This window comes from Leucoraja erinacea, unplaced genomic scaffold, assembly GCF_028641065.1.
Source record: "Leucoraja erinacea ecotype New England unplaced genomic scaffold, Leri_hhj_1 Leri_1354S, whole genome shotgun sequence".
NCBI lineage: Eukaryota > Metazoa > Chordata > Chondrichthyes > Rajiformes > Rajidae > Leucoraja > Leucoraja erinaceus.
In genome coordinates this window covers 9,213-27,500 of record NW_026575621.1, presented here as the reverse complement: position 1 = coordinate 27,500, position 18,288 = coordinate 9,213, and the positions used below count along the sequence as shown (strand labels likewise).

Sequence of the window (18,288 nt, the reverse complement as noted above, 5' to 3'; positions counted from 1 at the left end):
TTTTGTTTGCCTTATGTAGGAGGGATTTATTTGAACCTCCCATTAAACCGGTGTCCTCTGGTTCTTGATTCACCTACTCTGGAGGGGATCAGTTTAAACAATGTTCTCTCTCCCCTCTCCCTCTCTCGCCACCCCCCCCCTCTCTCTCTCCCCCTCTCTCTAACCTCTCCCCTTCTTCTCCCCTCTCTCCCCTCCCACTCTCTCTCTCTCTGCCTCCCCTCTCCACCCCCCCTCCCCCCCCTCTCTCCCCCTAACTTTCCCCCCAACTCTCCCCTCCAACTCTCGCCCTATCTCTCCCCCTATCACACCCCCTCTTCCCCTCTTCCCACATTTCTATACCCCCCTTCTCTCTTCTCTGCACCTCTCTCTCCCCTCTCCGCCCCCTCTAACCCTCCTCTCTCTCCCATTCCTCACTCTCCCCCCCCTCTCTCCCGATATCTTCCCCCCTCACTCTGCCCCATCTCTCCCCCCCTCTCTATTCCCCCTCTCTCTCTCTCTCCTCTCCCCCCTCCCCTCTCCCCCCCTCTCTCCCGATCTCTCCCCTCTCTCTCTCTCTCTCTCCACTTGCCATCCCCCCTCTCCCTGCCCCTCCCTCTCTCTCTTTCTCGCCTCGCTCTCGCTCTCCCTCTCTCTCCCTTCTCTCTCCACCCCTCTCCTCCTCTCTCGCTCCACCCTCTCCCTCTCTCTCTCCCTCCATCTCCCCCCTCCCCTCCTCTCTCTCCCTCTCTCTCCTCTCTCTCTTCCTCTCTCCCCATCACTACTCTCTCTCTCTCTCACCATCGCTGTTCCCATCCCCTTCTCCCCATTTCTCTCCCCTCTTCCGTCCACCCCTTCCCTATCCCTCCCACGCTCTTTTTTCTTTCACCCCTCTCTTTCCCCTTAACTCACTCACCCCCTCTTCTCTCACCGCACTCGCTCCTGTCTCTCTCCCCCCCTCCTCTGTCACTCCTCTTCTCTCTCTCTCTCTCTATCTCTCTCTCCTCTCCTCCTCTCTCCCTCTCTGTCTCTTTCTCTGTCACTCCCTCTCTCTCCCCCTCTCTCCCCTCCTCCCTCTCTCTCCCCTTCCCTCTCTCTTCTCTCTCCCCATCTCTCTCTCCTCTCTCCCCCTATCCCTCTCTCTCCGTCTCACGCCCCCTGTCCCCCCCCCCCCCTCGCTCTATCTCTCTCCCCCTCTCTTCACTCTTTCTACCCCTCTCTTCCCCTCTCCCCCCCTCACTCTGTCCTCTCTCATCCCTCCCAACCCTCCCTCTCTCTCCCTTCTCTCTCCCTCCTCTCCTCTCTCCCCCTTTCTTTTCACTCGATCTCCCTTCTCTCTCTTCTCCCCCCTCACTCTCCCCCCTCTCTCCCCCCCCCCTCCCCCCCCCCCCCCCCCCCCCCCCCCTATCTCTAGCTATCAGACGGTAAGCCGGACATTTTCCGTGACTTTGGTCTGTCTGTGACGGAGCAATGGACGGATGAGATGGTGGAGTCTGTGTACCATGAGATGAACGCACGGGCCGACAGCGCAGAGAGTGTGTCAAAGTCCCCTGGTAGCCACACTACACGGGGGGAGGAGAGAGAGAGAGAGAGAGAGAGAGAGAGAGAGAGAGAGAGAGAGAGAGAGAGAGAGAGAGAGAGAGAGAGAGAGAGAGAGAGAGAGAGAGAGAGAGAGAGAGAGAGAGAGAGAGAGAGAGAGAGAGAGAGAGAGAGAGAGAGAGAGAGAGAGAGAGAGAGAGGGAAAAATTGAGGGTGATGGATGGATGGATCCTGGATAGAGTGAGGGAGAGGTTGAATGAGGGACAGAGTGGTCACGAATGAATATGGAAAGGGGGGAGGGAGATAGTGGGTTAGTGTGAGTGAATTGATTAACAAATTGATGACTCAATGGATGGAGTTGACACTGAATGAGTGAGAGTGAGTGACAGAGGGAGAGGATGGATGCATGGATGGATGAGTGGATGGATAAGTGAGTGAGTGAGTGAGTGAGTGAGTGAGTGAGTGAGTGAGTGAGTGAGTGAGTGAGTGAGTGAGTGAGTGAGTGATGAACGGATGGAAGAGCCGATGGATTTTGACAATGAATGAGTGTGAGGGAGGGAGAGGTGGCGAATGAATGGATGGATCAATGAACTAATTGATGAATTAATGGGGCTATGAATGGACGGAGCGAGTGACTGAATGAGGGAGGGAGGGAGGGAGGGGTAGTGCAATGAATTACTGAGGAAAGGAGGGAGGGAGTTATCGGTAGGGGAGGGTGAATGAGGGGAGGATAATGGGGAGGGGGGTGAATGGGTGAGTCAGTGGGCCGATTGATGAATGGATGAACGGATGGAGTTGCCAATAAATGAGGGCGTGAGGGAGAGTGTGAGTGAATGAATGATACATAGATATAAACATAGAAAATAGGTGCAGGAGTAGGCCATTCGGCCCTTCGAGCCTGCAACGCCTTTCAATATGACCATGGCTGATCATCCAACTCCGTATCCTGTACCTGCCTTCTCTCCTTTTAGCCACAAGGGCCACATCTAACTCCCTCTTAAATATAGCCAATGGACTGGTCTCAACTACCTTCTGTGGCAGAGAATTCTACAGATTCACCACTCTCTGTGTGAAAAATGTTTTTCTCATCTCGGTCCTAAAAGATTTCCTTATCCTAAAACCGTGACCCCTTGTTCTGGACTTCCCCAACATCGGGAACAATCTTCCTGCATCTAGCCTGTCCAACCCCTTAAGAATTTTGTAAGTTTCTATAAGATCCCCCTTCAATCTTCTAAATTCTAGCGAGTACAAGCCGAGTCTATCCAGTCTTTCTTCATGTGAAAGTCCTGACATCCCAGGAATCAGTCTGGTGAACCTTCTCTATACTCCCTCTATGGCAAGGATGCCTTTCCTCAGATTAGGAGACCAAAGGAATGAATGAGTGGATGGATAGATGGGGCTATGAATGAATGGAGCGAGAGGGAGCGAATGAATGAGGGAGGGAGAGGGAGGAGTGGCGATGAATGAATGCAAGGAGAGAGGGAGGGAGAGGAGGCAGTCATTGTGATCCCACCCTCAACCTGCCCCTCTCTCTCTCTCTCTCTCTCTCTCTCTCCCCAGTGGCTCTGCCTTGCCTCTCCTGTCCCGTGTATGGTCTCGCTACTCTAAGCGAGGGGACGAGAGACGTGTCCTGTCACCTCTCCCTCCACCTTCACCCCTCCGCCTAGAGTGGGGTCACCTCGGCAGCCAGAAGGTAAGTGAGTGAGGTAGGGAGAGGGATAGAGGGAGAGAGAGGAGGGAGTGGGAGAGAGGGAGGGGGCGAGAGGGAAGGAGAAGGGGCAGGGGAGGGAGAGTGGGTCCCAGGTTTACTAATCTCTCCCCCTTTCTCCCGCCTCTCTTCCCTCACTTTCTCCCCTCTGTCTCCCTTTGTCCCCTTTTCTCTCTCCCCCTCTTTGACACCTTTTCTGTCTCACCCTCACCCCTTCTCTCTCCCCCTCCTTCTATCTCTCCCTTTCCCCTAACTATCTCCCCATTCTCTCTCCCTCCCACTCTCTTCCCCTCTCTCTTCCTCGCTCTCTCTCTATCCCCCCGATCACCCCCTCTCTCCTCTCCTGTCTCTAACAGAGCCACGTGCTGTTGTTGAGGGATATTAAGTCGATACAGAGAATGAGAATGAGAGACAGAGACGCTTTGGAGATCAGAATTCGGGCCAAAGACCCTGTTGTTTTCCAGTTCGAGGTCAGCTTCTCTTTTGTTTTTACGTGTGTGCTTGTGTACGCGTGCGTATGTGTGTATATATATACACAACAGAAACACACACAACACAAAGTTATATATTACTACAGAAAGAATATATATAGAAAAAAATATTCATATATACATTTCTATATATTATCCATTTATAAGTGAAATGCACTCACTCACTTCCATCACTCACTCACTTCTGTCACTCACTCACCCACACTGCGATAAAATAAATTCTATCGTATCGTATCATTCCGGACTGAATGCTCGCATTGAGTAGTGTCTCTAAACTAAGGATAAACGATCCATTACAGACCAGCCCGGAGCTAGTGCAGTGGGAACGGGAGTTGACCAGACCGCCGGTAGATGCGCCAAGTCCGGAACAGCGATCCCGCTCCATCAGCGTTCATTTCTCTCCGGAAACCTGGCATCGAGAAGCTCCCGGATTCTCCAAAACACGAGAGGCAGGAGTGGAGCGGGTATCAATAAAGGATTGACTCAATCTGTCTGTGTGTCTCTCATTCATTCATTCATTCATTCACTCACTCATTCATCCACTCATGCTTTCACTCATTCATTCACTCGTTCACTCATCATACATTCACTCTCATTTATTCATTCACTCATTCTCTCATCATTCACTCATTCGTTCATCCGCACCCTCGCTCCCTCCTTCTCCCTACCACCCTCCCTACCTCGCTCTCTAAACTTAAATTACACTAAACTAAATACTCTCACCCTCCCACCCTCCCCCTCTCTCTACACTAAACTAGACTAAAGACTAACGTTTCTCTCTCTATCCTTCCCTTTATCTCGCTTCCCCCTCCATCTCTCCCTCCCTCCCACCACCCTCCCTCCCTCTCTAAACTGAAATTAACTACAGTACATTACACTAAATTTCTCATTACATTAAAAACTCCCTCCACCCCTCTCTCTAAACTGAAACTACACTACTCTACACTAAACTAAATTAGACTAAAGACCCTCCCTCACTCCGTCCGTCCTCTCTCTGAAACTAAATCTGTGTGTGTATGTTCTTATCCTTATAACTATAAAACTCTGATCTTGTATGTGTGTGTGTGTGTGCATTTATTTGTTTGTGTGTTGTCACATCTTCTCGAAAAAACGACGCACTAACGGTACAATATTTACATATTCTGGTAGAGATTTACCCCCTGGAGACCAAACACGCTTTATCTGAACATTTTCTGCTTTATTTCTTGTTATTTATGAAAATGTTCACAAATCCGATCAAACTTTGAAATCAAAAAGTATGTTTTTCGCTGATGACATTATAATGGACTCCCTTCTCTCTCCCCCTCCCCCCACATCCCCCTCCCCCCACATGCACCCCCTCCTCCTCTCTGCACCCTCATCTACCCCCTTCCCCTCCCCCTCCTCTACCCCCTTTTCCCCTCCCACCCCTACTTCCCCCTCCACCCTCTCCTCTGCTTCTCCACCCTCTCCCCTCCCCCTCTTCCCACTCCCTCTCTCCCCCTCACCAACCTTTCTTCCCCCTCCCCCTCCCGCTTCCCCCTCCCCACCTCCACCCTCTCTCCCTCATTCCCTGCCCCCCAATCTCTCCCCCTCTCCCTCTCTCCCCCTCTCCCTCTAAACCCCCCTCTCTCTTGCCTCGCTCTCTCTGTCTCTGCCCTCTCTCTGTATTCAATATTTCCGTATACAGTATTTACTTTAATGTAATTTTAACTGTACTTACATACAGATGAAACGAAAAAATGGTTTCTCAATCAGTTCCCATCAGTGCGGTTAATAAAAACAATAAATATATATAGCATTAAAAATTAAAATTACCATATCTAAAATAGGCCTAAAAATTCAGACCGAACAGTGGCTTTGCTTTGACAGGTGCCTAGCTGTCAAAGTATGGGCGAGGTAAGATGTGTTGGTGTATGATATATAGGGAGGGGACACAGTCCGTTAACCAGTCTTATTGCCTGTGGAAAGAAGCTGGTTTTGCAGCTGATGCTCCTGTACCTCTTCCCAGATGGCAGCATGGAGAAGATGTGATGTGATGGGTGATAATGGTCCTTGATAATGGAGATGGCTCTGCTGATGCTCCGCTTCTGATAGATCTCCAACAGGAAAGGGAGTGGAGCACCAATGATCCTACTGGCTGTCTTCACTATCCTGTTAAGTTGTTTTTGCTCATAAGCCTTGCAGCTCCCAAACCAGGAAGTGATGCCGTAGGTCAATACACTCTCGGTGGTGCCCCTGTAGAAGGTCGTTAGGTGAACAGTGGGGAGACCTGCTTTTCTTAGTCTCCGGAGAGGATGGAGCCGCTGCTGAGCTCTTTTGATGACTGCTATGGTGTTGGTCGTTGAGGTCAGGTCATCCGCCAGGTGAAGTCCCAAGAACTTCACACTGCTGACCCTCTCCATAGCAGCACTATCAATATGCAGCGGAGTTTGATGGTGTTTTCCAGCCCTCCTGAAATCGATCACCATTTCCTTAGTCTTTTCCACATTGAGGGTGAGATTGTGGGATCTGCACCACTCTGTAAGCAGCTCCACTTCCATCTTGTATGCCGACTCATTGTTGTCACTGATGAGACCCACCACTGTTGTGTCATCAGCGAACTTGATATAATTATTGCTGAGTCTGGCAGTGCAGTCATGAGTAAGCAGACTGAACAGCATGGGGCTTAGGACACAGCCTTGGGATGACCCAGTGCTCACTGTGATGGTTCTTGATGTCCGACTGCCCACCCTGACTGTCTACTGCCGTTGTGTCAAAAAGCTAAGGACCCAGTTGCAAGTGCCAGTGTCCACCTTCAACAGCTTCAGCTTCTCCACCAGCTGCTGCGGGATGATTGTGTTAAAAGCGGAGCTGGTCTATGAAGATGATGCTGGCATAGGTATTCTTCCCTCTCTCTCTAGACGCGCCTGCGAGTTGGGCGCTATGCGTCAGTGGATAGGGCGGGGATGGGGTTATACGAGCCAATGAATAATGAGGATGGGGGGGAGATGGACCCAATCGTGGGGAGAGTGGGAGGAGTGTAGGAAATGGGAATTTGGGAAGAGGGTGAGGGGAGGGCAGTGCAGTCGAGCGCTAGCGGGGAAAGTGGGATGAGTGTGGGGAGAGATGGAGGAGTGGGGAGGTGGGGGATGGGAGTGAGAGACTGGGGGATGGGAGAGAGAGAAGGGCAAGTGGGGGGGGGAGAGGGGGGGGTTGGAGAGAGTGGAGGAATGGGGGGAGAGAGGTGAAGAGTGGGGGGGAGAAGAGGAGGAATGAGGGGAAAGAAAGAGGGGGAGGAATGTGGGAATGGGGAGGAGAGAGAGTGGGGGGTAATGGGGAGAGAGCATAAGGATGGAGGGAAAAGGGAGGAATGTGGGGAAAAGATGGGAATTGTGCGGAGAGGTGGAGTGGTGTGATGGGGAGAGGGGAGGAGGATGGAGCAATTATTGAGCGATATTGTGCTGAGAGCAGGCACGGTTCGATGGGTAGAGCTGGGGAAGAGGCGTGGGCTGATGGGTGGTCGGAGAAGGGGGAGAGAAAAGGGTGATGGGAGTGGGGAAAGAGAGAGAGAGGTGGTGTGAGGAGAGGGCCGAGAGGAGTGGGGGGGAGAGAGCGAGCGCGGTATCGGGGGAGAGGGGGGGCGGTTGAGGGGGGGGGGGGGGGGGTGAAAGAGTGCCGAAGGACTGTGGGGAGTGAAGGGGGGGGGGGGGGGGGGTTGGATGGGTGAGAGAGTAGATTGAGAGAGCCGGGCGGTGAGCGGGAGACTCTCTGCTCTCCCCCCCCCCCCCCCTCTCTGTAAGCTGTCCCTCCCGTCACCACACTCTGGCAATGGAGGAGGCCCAGGACAGAAATATCGTGTGGGAATGGGAAGGGGAGTTAGAGTGGTTGGCAACCGGGAGATCCAGCAGGCCTTGGTGGACCGAGCGCATCTAGGGTGAAATGCACGCCTAGTCCAGATACAAAGAACAGCAGATGCTGTTTCACAAAAAAAGACACAATCTCCTGGAGTAACTTGCACCTCTGGAGAGCATGGACAGGTAACATTCTAGGTCAGGACCATTCTTCAAACTGCTTGGTGTGGGGGGTGGAGAAAGTTGGAAAGGAGAGGTGGGAGTGGTCGCCTTAGATTTCCTTCCCTCTACAAATGCGGCCTGACCCACTGAGTTCCTCCACCGCTTTAGAGGGAATGGACAGACGACGTTTTGAGTCAGGACCCTTCTTCAGACTGATTAGGGAGGATGGGAGAAGGAAGCTGGAAAAGAGAGATGGGGGCTGGACAAAGCCTGGCAAGTGATAGGTGGATAGGAGTAACTCAGCGGGACAGGCAGCATCTCTAGAGAGAAGGAATGGGTGATATTTCAGGTTGAGACCCAACTTCAGAAGTGATAGGTGGATATAGGTGAGGGTGACACAATACACTGCAGATGCTGGAATCTTGAATAGAAAACAATTTAGCTAGATGCACAGAATCTCTTGCCCAGAGTGAGGGAATCGAGGACCAGAGGACATTGGTTCAAGGTGAAGGGGAAAAGATTTAATAGGAATCTGAGGGGTAACTTTTCAACAGAGGGCGGTGGGTGTATGGAACAAGCTGCCGGAGGAGGTAGTTGAGGCTGGGACTATCCCAAAGTTTAAGAAACAGTTATAGGCAATTACATGGATAGGACAAGTTTGGAGGGCTATGGACAAATGCAGGCAGGTAGGACTAGTGTAGCCGGGACATGTTGGTCGGTGTGGGCAAGTTGGGCTGAAGGTCCTATTTCCACACTGTACCACTCGATGACTCTAACACAAAGTGCTGCAGTCAGACAGGATCTCTGGAGAACATGGATAGGTGATGTTTCACAGAGTGCTGGAGTAACTCAGCGGGTTAGGCAGCATCTGTGGAGAACATGGATAGGTGACATTTCGGGTCGGGACCCTTCTTCAGACTGACACGATGTTAACAGATGAGGGGGTGATCGGCAGGTGAGTGAAGTAAGTGACAGAGGCGAGAGAAAATAAGGAGATAAAAGGATGTGAGATAAGGAGAGAGGAATGTATATGAGCAGCTTTAAGGGACGTTGGTCAGGTAGCATTTGGAGTATTGCCTACAGTTCTGGTCACTCCATTACAGGACTGATGTGGAGACTTTGGGGAAGGTGCAGAGATGGTTAACCAAAATGGTTTAAAAACAAGGAACTGCAGATGCTGGTTTACAAAAAAAGACACAAAATGCTAGTGTAACTCTGCGGGACAGGCAGCATCTCTGGAGAGAAGGACTGGGTGACATTTCGGGTTGAGACTGAGGAAGGTCTCGACCAGAAATGTTACCTATTTTGTGTCTACCTAAACATAGCCTATCTGTCCACGTGGTGGTGTGCCAGCAGGCTGGAGGAACGGACAAAGGCCTTGCCACAGAGCGGGCAGGTGAAGGGGTGCTGGCCGGTGTAGACTCGCCGGTGCTCCAGCAGGTGGTCAAAGCGGGTGAAACCCTTACCACAGGACGGGCAGGGTAAGGGACGCTCACCGCTGCCATAGGTCGGACATGCGGGTGAAGCCCTTGCCACATTTAGCGCACACAAAGGGTCTCTCTCTGGTGTGTATCCGCTTGTGCTCCCACAGCCCCATTCTTTCTTATCACAGTTGAAGCAGCTGCTCACCGGTGTGGGCCCGCCGGTGTTGCCGCAACCCCCGCGAGCTGTCAAACGCCTCACCACAGCATGGGCAGTCATAGGGCTGGCCACTGGTGTGCACGTGCTGGTGAGACACGACGTGCGAGGCCATGGCAAAGGGCTCACCACACACCTGGCTGGGGACGGGACAGTCGCTGGCGTGCACCCGCTGGTGGGACAGCAGCCTGGTGGAGCAGATGAAGCCCTTGCCGCACTGGGCGCAGGTGTAGGGGCGCTCCCCGGTGTGGGTGCGCTGGTGCTTCAGCAGGCTGGTGGAGCTGGTGAAGCCCTTGCCGCACTGAGCGCAGGTGTAGGGACGCTCGCCGGTGTGGGTGCGCTGGTGCCCCAGCAGGCTGCTGGAGTGGGTGAAGCCCTTGCCGCACTGGGCGCAGGTGTAGGGGCGCTCGCCGGTGTGGATGCGCTGGTGCTGCAGCAGGTTGCTGGATGTGATGAAGAACCCTTGCCGCACTGGACACAGGTGTAGGGGCGCTCGCTGGTGTGGGTGCGCTGGTGCACCAGCAGCCTGGTGGAGCTGGTGAAGCCCTTGCAGCACTGTGCGCAGGTGTAGAGGCACTCGCCGGTGTGGGTACGCTGGTGCTCCAGCAGGCTGTCGGAGCGGGTGAAGCCCTTGCCGCACTGGGCACAGATGTAGGGACGCTCGCCGGTGTGGGTGCGCTGGTGCACCAGCAGGTTGGTGGAGTTGGTGAAGCCCTTGCCGCACTGGGCGCAGGTGTAGGGACGCTCGCCGGTGTGGGTGTGCTGGTGCTGCAGCAGGTTGCTGGATTGGGTGAAGCCCTTGCCACACTGGGCACAGGTGTAGGGGCGCTCGCCAGTGTGGGTGCGCTGGTGCTGCAGCAGGCTGTAAGAACGGGTGAAGCTCTTGCCGCACTGGGCACAGGTATAGGGGCCCTTGACGGTGTGAGTGCGCTGGTGCTCCAACAGGCTGCTGGAGCGGGTGAAACCCTTGCCGCAGTTGCTGCAGGTGTAGGGGCGCTCCCCGGTGTGCAGGTGCCCGTGCGCCTTCAGTCTCGGCAACGACGTGAAGCCTTTGCCACAGTCGGAGCAAGTGAAGGGCCGCTCACTGCTGTGAATCCACTGGTGCTCCCGCAGCCTCGACAACTGGGCAAAGCCCTTGCCACAGGTGGAGCAGCCATAGGGCCTCTCGTCCATGTGCACTCGCTGGTGGACCTTCAGTTCACTTGGCGTCTTGAAGCTCTTGCCGCACTCCGTGCAGTCGAAGGGGCGTTCTCCTGTGTGAACCCGCTTGTGGACCTCCAGCTCGCTCGGGCACCGCCAGGCCTTGCCACACACATCGCACTCATAACGCTTCTCCTTGTTGTGCCGCGTCATGAGGTCCTCCACTGAAGCTCAGCCCTCAAAGCCCAGCCTGCACACCGAGCAGATGGGGGGCTCACCGGCACCCTGGCCACTCTCAATGGCCACTCACGTCCCCGTCCACAGCAACGGCTCCTAAACCCTGCAGGACGAGAACATAGAGGGTCAACAAGCTGTCAAACAGGACATCACTAACGCGTGAACATTACTAGTGCTTGAAGAGAGTGGGGGTGGGGGGGTGGAGTGGGGGGGGATTGGAGGTGAGTGGGAGGATGGGGGATTGAGAGGGTTGAAAGGAGGGGGGAAGGAGGGGAGAGGTGGTGAGGAGGCTAGGGCGGAAATGGGGGCGGGGATGAACACGGTGGAAGTGAGGGGAGAGGGAGAAGGGACGGGTTGTTGTGAGGGGTGAGTGGGGGGGGGGGGGGGGGGAGTGTGAGGGGGGGGGGGGGGGGATGAGGAAAGCAAGTGGGAGAGGGGGGGCGCTTTGACCTGGGAGGTGCTGAGCATCCGGCACTGTCGAGCCGCCCGCACATCTCCCCGTCCAGCGCCGTGACATCTGCCGCACACACGGCACGCACCACCTAATTCGAGGGGGACAGGCGGCACCACACCGCCCGGGATTGGCACTGAGTCACGTGGGTGTGGGGGGGTGTAAGGGGGCGCCGAACATTCCTGAACCGTGTCGAGCCGCCCGCACCGCACTGTAACATCAGACGCACGCATGGAATGGCGTGTACAATCGGCGCCCTGGCGTCACTGCCCATCTGAGGGGGACTGTCGGCCCCATCCCTGCCATTACGCAGTCATGTGGGGGGTGGTATGCATCATGGGAGGAAGGTCACACAGTGCTGGAGTCACTCAGCGGGTCAGGCAGCATCTGTGGAGAGAAGGAATCCATGACGTTTTCGGTCAAGACCCTTCTTCAGTGATGGGGGGTAGAGAGATAAGGAAGTGAGAGATAAGATAAGTTCAAGGAAAATGTGGAATAGATCATTGTTAGGTGGATAAAAATGCTGGAGAAACTCAGCGGGTGCAGCAGCATCTATGGAGCAAAGGAAATAGGCAACGTTTCGGGCCGAAACCCTTCTTCAGACTGATGGGGTCATTGTTAGTTGGGAGAAGGTAACATAGACAATAGGTGCAGGAGGAGGCCATTCAGCCCTTCAAGCCAGCACCGCCATTCAATGTGATCATGGCTGATCATCCATAATCAGTACCCCGTTCCTACTTTCTCCCCATATCCCTTGATTCCTTTACCCTAAGAGCTAAATCTTGTACATCCGGCAGATAGAGAGATAGAGATAGAGAGATAGAGAGAGAGCAGTGCACATCCCGCAAACAGAGAGAGAGATTGAGAAACAAATAGAGAGAGAGAGAGTGTGAGAGAGAGGGCGAGAGCAGTGCACATCCGAGAGAGAGAGAGAGAGAGTGTGAAAGAGGGAGAGAGGGAGATGGAGAGGGAGAGATGGCGGGATATATATAGAGGGATACACAGGGAGAGATAGATAGAGAATAATGGAGAGATAGAGGGAGAGAAAGAGAGAGAGAGAGAGAGAGAGAGAATAGAGATAGATGGAGGTAGATAGACAGAGATAGATTTAGAGACAGAAAGCGATAGATCGGGAGAGATAGATAGAGAGAGGCAGACACACAGAGAGAGAGAGAGAGAGAGAGAGAGAGAGAGATGGGGGGGAGAGATTGATGGTCGTGTTGAGGCGGCGGCGGGACCCAGCGCAGGCCCGACCCCAGGCCCAGTCACTGTCTCCCGGGTGCGAGGCCGCGACCTGGACCCCCACGCACCGAATCCCCCAGCCCTTCCCCGCCCCCGCCCTGATCCACCGGAGCCTCTCACCGCGCCCGCCCGGCCCGGCCCCTCACTCACTCACTCACTCACTCACGGCTCATCCCGCCCGGCCGCCCGCTGTCCGTTGCCCCGGAGACAGACAGAGAGAGAGAGATCGCGCGGCGCAGGGGCCTCAGCCCGGAAATGACGCCACGGTGGCCAAGACGGAGCGACCCGCACTGGACCCTAAAGCGCCAGAGGATCTTTGCACTGGACAGTGAGAGAGTGTGGGGAGAGAGAGGAATGGGTGAGGGAGAGAGAGGGGGAGAGGGGCAGGAATAAGGGGAGAGGTTCAGAGAGGGAGAGGAGACAGTCCAGGGAGGGAGGGGGCGAGAGTCTGGGGATGGAAAGGGGGGTGAAGTGAGTAGCGGGGGCAAGCAGGGAGCAAAGGGAGGGATTCAAGGGGGAGTGGGTTTGGTGCCGAGGGGGATGAATGGGGGGGAGGAGCAGGGAACTGGGGGGGAGAGAGAGGGGTCAAGTGAGTCAAGGAAGGGGTAGGGAGCCTGGTGGGGGTTCACACTGTTTTGGGGTGGGGAGGAGGGGGGAGGGAGCAAAGGGGGGTAAGGAGCAGGAGGCAGCAGGGGTAAGGGGCAGGGAGGAGGTCACATTGTTTGGGGGTGGGGAGGATGTTGCAGTTTAGGAAGTCAAACCAGGGCAGGGTATTCACTGTGAATGGCGGGACGCTGGGGCAATAGACAAAAGACAATAGGTGCATGCAGGAGTAGGCCATTTGGCCCTTTGAACCAGTACTGCCATTCAATGTGATCATGGCTGATCATCCCAAATCAGTACCCCGTTCCTGCCTTCCATCCCCCATATCCCCTGACTCCGAAATCTTTGAGAGCAGATCTAGCTCTCTCTTGAAAGTATCCAGAGAACCGGCCTCCACCCTGAGGCAGAGCATTCTAAAGAGACGATTCACAGAGGAGTGATGAGTCTCCTAAATTCTAAATCCTAAGGACTCCTACTTCTTAAACTGGGCCCCTGGTTCTGGACTCCCCCAACGATCGGGAACATGTTTCCTGAGAGGGAGAGTCCATTCCCTTAACCTCCGTAACAGATCTTATATGGGGGGGAGATAAGATAGAGAGGAATCCTTCTAAAGGTCCCAGAGGGCAAAGATCTTATAGCGAAGCCAGATGGAGTACTCCCACGCAAACGTGAAGTACGCTCATGGGCGGATTCATGGGTGATTATAGGACACATTTTAGCTACCTGACTCCGCCATCTTGGTCCGCCATCTTGTTCCGCTTTCTTGCTCCCGCTGCCTTCTTGCTTCCGGCCAAAGAGGGAGAGAGCAGCGGGAGAGAGAGTAAGGCTGAGGGCATTGGCCTAGGGTCCCGGGGCAGATGGGCAGAGGGAGAGAGAGTGCGGGGTCCTGCGGTAGATGGGGAGACTTCCGAGAGTGGGGGGCTGCAGCGGGGAGAGAGAGAGAGGGGGCCAGCAGGCGGGGAGGTCCGAGAGAGCGGGGGACCCGTGGCAAGCGGGGAGAGAGAGTGCCCCATGGCCTGGGGCAGGCAAGATGGGAGAGAGTGCGGGTGCGGGGCAGCGGGGGGAGAGAGTGCAACTTGCGCAGAGCGGGGAGAGAGAGTGCGGGGGGCAGCTTCCAGAGAGGGAGAGTGCGGGGCCCGGGGCACCCATGGGAGGAGTCAGAGCGAGGAGTGCGAGGAGAGGGTAGCGACCCGAGAGAGAGAGTGGGGGGGCAGGGAGAGAGAGTGAGCGGCCCGGGGCCAAGGCGGGCGGGAGCGAGGAGCAGCGGGAGAGAGAGTGCGGGGGCCCGGGGCAGCGGGGAGAGAGAGAGTGCGCGGTCCGGGGCAGCGGGGGAGAGAGAGTGCGGGGTCAGGGGCAGCGGGGAGAAGGAGTGCGGGGCCCGGGGGCAGCGGGGAGAGGGAGTGTGGGGCAGTGGGGCAGCGAGGAGAAGGAGTGCGGGGGGGAGGGCGGGGAGAGGGAGTGTGGGGGCCGGGGCAGCGCGAGAGGAGAGAGAGTGCGGGGAGGCAGCGGGGAGAGAGAGGGCGGGGCCCGGGGCAGCGAGGAGAAAGTGGGGAGGAGTGCGGGGCCCGGGGCAGCGAGGGAGAGAGAGAGTGCGGGGCCCGGGCAGCAGAGGGGGAGAGAGAGAGTGCGGGGGAGAGGGCAGCAGCGAGAGAGAGAGAGTGCCCCAAGACAATGTTTCTTATTTACAATGTTTCTTATTTAATGTCCCTTGTCTAGTCTGAAATAAAGTTCATTATTGGATTAGAAGAAATATAATTGTGTGTGTTATATACAGTTATATAATTTTCATGTATGTGTGTTTATAAACATTTTATTCTTTAACAAGAATCAACAGAATTATGAACTAACAGAATTATGAATCTAACCCTATATCACGCACAAAAAGTCCCCCCCTGTCAATCACCCTGCGAGTCGGGTCGGTTCCGGTTACTACAAAATCAACTCAAACACTGCTTGTGAGCCATTTAAAAAGAAATGATTTAAAAAACATTAAAAAAGACAATTACCAGAATCAAATTTTATTCTTGACAAGAAGTTTGAACTGACAGATTTATGAATCTGACCCACACAAACTGTTGCCCCGCAACATTGATTACAGTGCGAGTCGGGTCGGGTTAGGTAGGCTCAGGTTGCTAAAATGGGCGTGGAAAAATGCCCATGATCCCCTCCATAGCGTACTACACGTCAGTCCATTGCATTTAGCAGGAGTAGCCTATCTTGCTTTGCTATAAGATCTTTGCTCCAGAGTGTACAAGCCCAGCCGCTCCATTCTCTCAGCATATGACAGTCCCGCCATCCCGTACACTAGCACTATCCCACGCACATTAGGATACAATTTAGCTATTTTGCGGAGGCCGATTAATCTACAACCCTGAACGTCTTTGAAATGTTGGAGGAAACCGGAACACCCGGAGTAAAAATCCATGCAGGGCAAGGGGAGACACAGACAGCACCAGTAGTCAGGATCGACCCCGGTCTCTGGCGGTGAGGCGGTGCGCCAGTGTGCTGCACAGAATTATGTAACGGTTTCCTCCACCATAAACACACTCAATATGCGCTAGTAATGTCCTGTTTGCCAGCTTGTTGACCCGCTGTATTCCCCTCCTGCAGGGTTTAGGAGCCGTTGCTATGGACGGAGAGACGGGGACGTGAGCAGCAATTGAGGGCAACCAGTGTGCCGGTGAGCCCCCCATCTGCTCGGTGTGCGGGCTGAGCTTCGAGGGACTGAGCTTCGGTGGAGGACCACATGACGGGGCACAACAAGGAGAAGCGTTATAAGTGCGATGTATGTGGCATGGCCTGCTGGAGCCCGAGCCAGCTGGACACCCACCGGCGGGTGCACACGGGAGACCGCCCCTTCGACTGCTCGGAGTGCGGCAAGAGTTTCAAGACGGCGAATGTCCTGGAGGCCCACCGGCTATTGCACACGGGCGAGAGGCCCTATGGCTGCTCCACATGCGGCAAGAGCTTTACCAGGTTGTCGGGGCTGCGGAACCACCAGCGGGTGCACAGCAGTGAGCGGCCCTTCACCTGCTCCGACTGCGGCAAAGGCTTCAAGTCGTCCAAGGACCTGAAGGTGCACAGGCGGCTGCATACCGGGGAGCGGCCCTACACCTGCAGCGGGCTTCACCAAACCAGTCCTGCGGCAAGGGCTTCACCAATTCCAGCAACCTGCTAAAGCACTTCACAGCACCAGCGCACCCACACCGGCGAGCGCCCCTACACCTGTGCCCAGTGCGGCAAGGGCTTCACCCAGTCCAGCAACCTGCTGAAGCACCAGCGCACCCACACCGGCGAGCGCCCCTACACCTGCGCCCAGTGCGGCAAGGGCTTCACCCAGTCCAGCACCCTGCTGAAGCACCAGCGCACCCACACCGGCGAGCGCCCCTACACCTGCGCCCAGTGCGGCAAGGGCTTCACCTGCTCCACCAACCTGCTGTCCCACCAGCGGGTGCACGCCGGCGACCGTCCCGTCCCCAGCCCGGTGTGTGGAGAGCGCTTTGCCATGGCCTCCCACGCCCTGTCTCACCAGCACGTGCACACCAGTGGCCAGCCCTACGACTGCCCGTACTGCGGTGAGGAGTTTGACAGCTCGCGGGGGTTGCGGCAGCACCGGCGGACCCACGCCGGCGAGCAGCTGCTCCCACTGTGACAAGAGAGCATGGGGGCTGCGGGAGCACCAGCGGATACACACCAGAGAGAGACCCTTTGTGTGCGCTGAGTGTGGCAAGGGTTTCACCCGCATGTCCAGCCTGTGGCAGCACCGGCGTACCCACAGCGGTGAGCGTCCCTTCCCCTGCCCGTCCTGTGGTAAGGGCTTCACCCGCCTTGACCACCTGCTGGAGCACCGGCGAGTCCACACCGGCCAGCTCCCCTTCACCTGCCCGCTCTGTGGCAAGGCCTTTGCCCGCTCCTCCAGCCTGCTGGTACACCGCCACGTGGATAGGCGCTGTTTAGGTCGACACAAAATGCTGGAAAAAATGGGTAATGTTTCTGGTCGAGACGCCGCTCAGTCTCGACCCGAAATGTCACCCAGTCCTTCTCTCCTGAGATGCTACCTGTCTCTCTGAGTTACTCCAGCATCTTATGTCCTTTTTTGTAAACCAGCATCTGCAGTTCCTTGTTTTTAAACCATTCTGGTTAACCATCTCTGCACCTTCCCCAAAGCCTCCACATCAGTCCTGTAATGGAGTGACCAGAACTGTATGCAATACTCCCAATGCTACCTGACCAATGTCCCTTAAAGCTGCACATATACATTCCTCTCTCCTTATCTCACATCCTATTATCTCCTTATTTTCTCTCGCTTCTGTCACTTCACTCATCTGCCGATCACCCCAGCTTAACATAATGTCAGTCTGAAGAAGGGTCCTGACCCGAAATGCCACCGATCCATGTTCTCCACAGATGCTGCCTGACCCGCTGAGTTACTGCAGCACTTTGTGTTAGAGTCATAGAGTGATACAGTGTGGTAACAGGAACTTCGGCCCAACTTGCCCACACCGACCAACATGTCCCGCCTACACTAGCCCCACCTGCCTGCGTTTGGTCCATATCCCTCCAAACATGTCCTATCCATGTGATTGTCTATAACTGTTTCTTAAACGTTGGGATAGTCCCAGCCTCAACTACCTCCTACAGCAGCTTGTTCCATACACCCACCACCCTTTGTGTGAAAATGTTACCCCTTAGATTCCTATTAAATCTTTTCCCCTTCACCTTGAACCCATGTCCTCTGGTCCTCGATTCCCTCACTCTGGGCAAGAGATTCTGTGCATCAAACTCAATTGTGTTCCAAACAAGATTCCAGCATCTGCAGTTTATTGTGGCTCCCTCACCTATATCCACATATCACTTCTGAAGATGGGTCTCAACCTGAAACATCACCCATTCCTTCTCTCTAGAGATGCTGCCTGTCCCGCTGAGTTACTCCAGGATTTTGTATCCACCTATCACTTGCCAGGCTTTGTCCAGCCCCCATCTCTCTTTTCCAGCTTCCTTCCCCCAACCTCCCTAATCAGTCTGAAGAAGGGTCCTGACTCAAAACCTCATCTGTCCATTCCCTCTAAAGCAGTGGAGGAACTCAGTGGGTCAGGCCGCATCTGTAGAGGGAAGGAAATCTAAGGCGACCACTCCCACCTCTCCTTTCCAACTTTCTCCACCACCACACCAAGCAGTCTGAAGAAGAGTCCTGATCTAGAATGTTACCTGTCCATGCTCTCCAGAGGTGCAAGTTACACCAGGAGATTGTGCCTCATTTTGTAAACCAGCATCTGCTGTTCCTTGTAT

General features: G+C 55.0%; 1 protein-coding gene, 2 long non-coding RNA genes and 1 pseudogene across 3 annotated transcripts in view; 3 read left to right on the top strand and 1 right to left on the bottom strand.

The window, feature by feature from the left end:
- Nucleotides 1-1,544, top strand: part of LOC129715719 (uncharacterized) — a 2,319-nt gene extending 775 nt beyond the window's left edge. The window contains exon 3 of the long non-coding RNA XR_008726544.1: nucleotides 1,391-1,544. This is a non-coding gene — a long non-coding RNA (uncharacterized LOC129715719). The remainder of the gene's footprint in view (nucleotides 1-1,390) is intronic.
- Nucleotides 1,545-3,053: 1,509 nt separating this feature from the next.
- LOC129715720 (uncharacterized) lies at nucleotides 3,054-4,306 on the top strand. The gene is made up of 3 exons (XR_008726545.1): nucleotides 3,054-3,208; nucleotides 3,580-3,693; nucleotides 4,014-4,306. It is a non-coding gene; the product is annotated as an uncharacterized LOC129715720 (long non-coding RNA).
- A 3,121-nt stretch (nucleotides 4,307-7,427) lies between these two features.
- Nucleotides 7,428-11,402, bottom strand: LOC129715721 (zinc finger protein 229-like; annotated as a pseudogene).
- A 4,391-nt stretch (nucleotides 11,403-15,793) lies between these two features.
- On the top strand, nucleotides 15,794-17,791 carry LOC129715718 (zinc finger protein 436-like). The gene is made up of 2 exons (XM_055665576.1): nucleotides 15,794-16,003; nucleotides 16,190-17,791. Exons 1-2 carry the CDS (start codon nucleotides 15,794-15,796, stop codon nucleotides 16,649-16,651), a joined length of 672 nt encoding a protein of 223 aa, XP_055521551.1. The 3' UTR covers nucleotides 16,652-17,791.
- The last annotated feature ends 497 nt before the right edge of the window (nucleotides 17,792-18,288 follow it).